Here is a 5,001-nt window from a genome sequence, read left to right as displayed (position 1 = left end):
ATAAATTTTAAATGATTAGGGTGACCATTCGTCGCGAATAATTTGAAAAGTTTTGCTAGTTGCGCAAAATAAATTTTATTTTTTTCCATAACAGTTTGCAATTCAATAATTGAAATGCATTGAAATGTAATATTAGTAAAAGAAAAGAATGCTTCAACTGCAGATAGTCATAAACACACTCATTATAAATGAAAATGCAATCTAAATCGATTCAATAATAACCCAATCATGTTATAGTTCAGTATGTCAAGGTGGAAGAAGGCCATGAAACGTGGAACATGCAATGCGAAAAGTTCAAGTTTTCTTATTGGAATCTACAAGTTTGCAATCACAGAGGATATGGGCGAAACACTTGTTGGATATGCAACAAAATGCAACAAGTTTGATGCCTGGCAACGGATTGTAAACAATAAATTAGGCTCAAGTTCAGCTGTTGCATTGACAACGCTCATTTCATGGAAATGTTTAATCGATGCTCACTCGAAGGATAAAAACAGACAGGAAATTCGAGAACATTGCATAGTCAAAACTAGGTTCAATAATAAAAATGTCGCGCTTCGCAAAAAATAAAAATAAAATAAATAAAAACAAATAAATTTGAGGAATTTCGACCATCTCCAAAGGATTACTGGATAGCTGATACCTTGGTCAGGACCCAGCTTGCGTCATGGGAAATACCGAGAGCAATGTGACAAGTGGCGTAAAGAAACAGGCGGGAGTCTCCACCCAGGCCCTCTATAAGTTTGTCAATCTCAAGGGCGGCGGCCTTCTGGTGGACATGATGAAGCGCGCCTGCCAAACCAAGCAGTTTGCCGAGATCGATCATGCAATCAAAACGAAGGTGGAACCATTTTTATATAACAAGGGCGCTGGCCGTTACTTTCCCATATCGAAGCTGGTGCTGCTGCGGAATCGGGACAGACCCCGGACGAGGCAACTGCCCGAAATACGCGCCCTGGAGAATCCCGACGAAGACTTCAACATACACGACTATTGTCCCGAGGTGTCCGAGGCGGAGTACATATCCAATCCCTCGGCCTATCGCTTTGTCTGCTGGGATCTTAACGTGAGTTCAGTTCAGATAAACTTAACCAGCTGCAGTTGCATTGATTTATCTATTTATCCGCAGATGCGCGGCGCTGTGGGTGAAACGATTCTGCATCTCTGCCTGCTGAATGCCTCCTCGCTGCACGCAGATCTTGCGAAGCGTCTGCTGAAGTTCTATCCCAAGCTCATCCTGGACATCTACATGAGCGATGAGTACTACGGCGAGAGCGTGCTGCACATTGCCATTGTGAATGAGGATCCGGCCATGGTCAAGTACTTGCTGGATGCCAATGCGGATGTGCAGGAACGGTAAGTGGTTCTGCGTAGTCTGACTCCCGGCCTAACGTATGCCCCACCTAGCTGCTGTGGCGCCTTCATGTCTGCCGAGGACACAAAGGCCTCCCGCACAGACTCGCCCGACCACGAGTATGTGGCGCTGCAGCCCATAACCAACTACGATGGCTACGTCTACTGGGGCGAGTATCCGTTGAGCTTCGCCGCCTGCCTGTCCCAGGTAAGTTATGGAACATCAAGGATATCTATCATCATCATCATCAACTTTTGCAGGAGGAGTGCTTTCGGCTGGTTTTGGCACGCGGCGCAGATCCAGATTTCCAGGACACGAATGGCAACACCGTCTTGCACATGCTGGTCATCTACGAGAAAATCGAAATGTTCGACGTGGGCTACGAGGTGGGCTCCAACATACACGTGCGCAACGTTCAAAATCTGACGCCCTTGACGCTGGCGGCCAAGCTCGGGCGCGTCGAGATGTTCTTCCACGTGATGAGCATTGAGCGCGAGATCTATTGGCAGCTGGGCAGCATCACTTGCGCCGCCTATCCGCTGCTCATGATCGACACCATTAACGAGGAGACGGGCAACATCAACAAGGACTCGGTGCTGAACTTTGTGGTGTTCGGCGACAAGCTGGAGCATCTGGAGCTGCTGGATGGCGTGGTCATCGATCTGCTGAAGACCAAATGGGACACCTTCTGCAAGTCGCGCTTCTACAAGCAGTTCTACATGTTTGCCTTCTACTTTCTCATCTCGCTGTTCAGCTTCATACTGCGCCCGGGCCCGGAGGCCAAGGAGGACGAAGACGAGGATCAGGCTGGCAGCCCAGCGGCTGCGTCGAACGCCACCACAACTCACGATCTGTACAGCAATCACAGCCTCACTCAGCTGACCAAGCGTGCCACCTCCAGCACCGAATACAGTTTGTTATCCCTATCTTTGATAAACGATCTTCCAGTTCTAATTTCTTGCCCGCACAGAAACCTTCTGGCTTAACTTTACGGAATACTATGATCCCAACGAGGTCGAGACTCTGCCCGCCTGGTGGCAGACCTATGCACAGTGCCCGCTCATGAATCTGGAATCGGATCTGGCCAAGCTTCGCATTATCGCCGAGCTCATCAACTTTGTGGGCGCCATTATCTATCTGGTCGTAGCGCTGAGGGAGGCGCGTTTCCTGGGCTACAAAATGTTCATTGAGAATCTGGTGGGATAACAGCTGACAATCTAAATGATCTTCTATATAGATAACTAGGTGTTTCTCCTCTCAGATGACTGCTCCATCGCGTGTCATGTTTCTCTTCTCCTGCGCGCTGATGATGACCATACCCTGGCTGAGAGTCTCCTGCCTGACCGAGATCGACGATCACGTAACAGTGGTGATCATGCTGACGACTGCGCCCTATTTCCTCTTCTTTTGTCGGTCCGTGAGATGCACACATGCCATGCACCCATACGTAACTAAAGATCTCTGGGTCTTCTAGGGGCTTCAAGACCGTCGGACCCTTCGTTGTGATGATATATCGCATGGTAATGGGAGACTTGCTGCGTTTCGTTTCCATCTACTTGGTGTTTGTGATGGGCTTCTCTCAGGCCTTCTACATCATCTTCCTGACCTTTGACAATCCATCTGCGCCCGAGGATCAGGATGCCGAATCGAATCCCATGCCCTCGCCCATGGAGTCCATTGTGGCCATGTTTCTAATGTCGCTGACCAACTTCGGGGACTACTATGGCGCCATGGTGTCCACGCAGCACGAATACGAGGCGAAGATCTTGTTCTTTCTGTTCATGGTGATTGTCAGCGTTCTGCTGGTCAACATGTTGATCGCCATGATGGGCAACACCTACCAGAAGATAGCCGAGATACGCAACGAATGGCAGCGCCAGTGGGCACGCATTGTCCTGGTCGTGGAGCGCAGTGTGCCGCCCGGCGAGCGCCTCAAGAACTTTATGCACTACAGCCAGTCGATGTCGGATGGCAGGCGAGCGCTGGTCCTGCGCCTCAATATGACTGTAAGTCCACTGGCATAGCTCGTGAGAGCGAGTGAGAGAGAGAGATAGAGAGTGAGCTGTACTTGTCTTTCTGTTTGCTTGCAGGACGAGGAGAAGGAGGAAATGAAGGAGGTGCAGGAGATGAAGCGCATCCATCAACGTTTCTCCAAAAAGCGTCAAATGGAGCGAGAGGCGCGCGCCCGCCGCCGTCAGGAGGAGTACGAGAAGTTCTTCGGCACAGCCCCAAAGCCGGATAGCACGGAGCAATCCAATTTGTGAATCGGCTCGCTGCCGATGCCACTCTTAGCTAGTTCAAGTTTTATTGAATCGAACGCTTCGCTCTTCGCTGTGCTGTGCTGTTAAAATTTTGTCCACATTGTGCAATAAATGTTTAGTCTACGAGCCGTTTCAACCCCAACTTATCGCTAAACTTAACGCTAATTTAAATGCGCCTCGTAAAACTCGGCTTTACGACATCGCAAACACAAACTAGCGCGACGCGTCATAGAGGGTGCCCATAATGCGACATTTGAATGATAATAACCATTTTTATTATGGACGTCTGGCCAATAAATCCGCTTCAATGGGTAGAGGCGGGAGGGTGTTGGTTCCTTAACGTATGCTCCATGCATCCTTGGGAACATCCGCTTATCGCCTGACACAAAGGGACCAACAACAAGGCCCTTGTCATGCGCATATCGTCGGCATCTTGATTACGTAATTGAAATTGTAGCAACAGATTTACGGGGGCCCTCGACACCTTCCATTGTGCCTCTACCTGCCCTAGAGATGCGCAAGTGCGGCCAAACAATGGCCATTAGTGATAGGCCATGCATCGATATCAAGATCAGCGATCGATGCTGTCTGCCGCGTGGGATCATTTTGCAAAAAATAAAAAGAAATAAAATAAAAAGTAAAACAAGAATCACAGGCACCGGAAACGTTTACTTCATATTGTTGTGCAACAGAAAGGATCTCCGTAGGCATTATCCTTAAACTGCGCAATGTTGCAGCTATTGAAAGTGTTAAAAAACAAAAACGAAACAGCGATCCAGCTCTCGAGTCTGCAAGCCTTGCCTGCTCTGCTGCCCAGCTTGACTCTAATTGCGTCTGAATAGAGCAATTTAGGACATGCTGTGCCAGCGCGAAACTTTTTATACACGGCGAAAAAACAGTGTGTATGTTATACTCATTCACGTAAGTGAGTTGAGTATATTGGTTTAGTGCAATGCTCGACTTGTGGCCCGTTCGTTTGTCCGTGTGAACGCTAACCATTTCGCTTCTATTGAAGCTAGGGACTGAAATTATAAATATATATGGATAGAATATTAGAGTTGGCTCCCTACACCCTTCATAGGAGAAACGCTAATATCTGCAGTAGTAGAGTAGCAGAGAATATGTAATGAATACTGGCCTTGATAGCTAAATATAAAAAAGATATAGCGAATATATATATATAGAGCCTAAAAATCGTATACCTGGGCTCATGTTAAGATCTTAAAAGGATTCAAGAAATATAAATTTCATACAAATTACTTAAATGCCCCAAAAAAAAAAAAAAAAAAAAAAAATCGATTGATAATGGCATATTTTAAATTTTGAATTAATATTTGGTCTGACAACCCAAGATCACAAAGATATGGTGAATACATATGCTTAAAA

At 47.2% G+C, this 5,001-nt stretch overlaps 1 protein-coding gene across 1 annotated transcript; it reads left to right on the top strand.

Annotated features, from left to right (window-relative positions):
- Positions 1–230: 230 nt before the first annotated feature.
- On the top strand, positions 231–3,814 carry LOC6583261 (transient receptor potential cation channel subfamily V member 6). Its single transcript, XM_002008898.3, has 8 exons — positions 231–1,066; positions 1,130–1,356; positions 1,408–1,561; positions 1,615–2,266; positions 2,325–2,551; positions 2,616–2,767; positions 2,829–3,360; positions 3,445–3,814. The coding sequence occupies exons 1-8, from the start codon at positions 668–670 to the stop codon at positions 3,616–3,618; spliced, it is 2,517 nt and encodes an 838-aa protein (XP_002008934.1). The 5' UTR covers positions 231–667; the 3' UTR covers positions 3,619–3,814.
- Positions 3,815–5,001: the final 1,187 nt, after the last annotated feature.

The sequence above is a fragment of the Drosophila mojavensis genome, unplaced genomic scaffold, assembly GCF_018153725.1.
Source record: "Drosophila mojavensis isolate 15081-1352.22 unplaced genomic scaffold, ASM1815372v1 contig_74, whole genome shotgun sequence".
NCBI lineage: Eukaryota > Metazoa > Arthropoda > Insecta > Diptera > Drosophilidae > Drosophila > Drosophila mojavensis.
Note: the sequence above shows the minus strand (reverse complement) of the source record. Positions and strands in the feature narration are given on the sequence as shown.

Bases quoted from the DNA above. Each gene is read 5' to 3' on its own strand.
- LOC6583261 (XM_002008898.3), top strand. From the start codon at position 668: ATGGGAAATACCGAGAGCAATGTGACAAGTGGCGTAAAGAAACAGGCG. The intron at 1,357-1,407 runs GTAAGTGGTTCT...TGCCCCACCTAG, and splicing joins AATGCGGATGTGCAGGAACG to CTGCTGTGGCGCCTTCATGT. The intron at 1,562-1,614 runs GTAAGTTATGGA...CAACTTTTGCAG, and splicing joins TCGCCGCCTGCCTGTCCCAG to GAGGAGTGCTTTCGGCTGGT.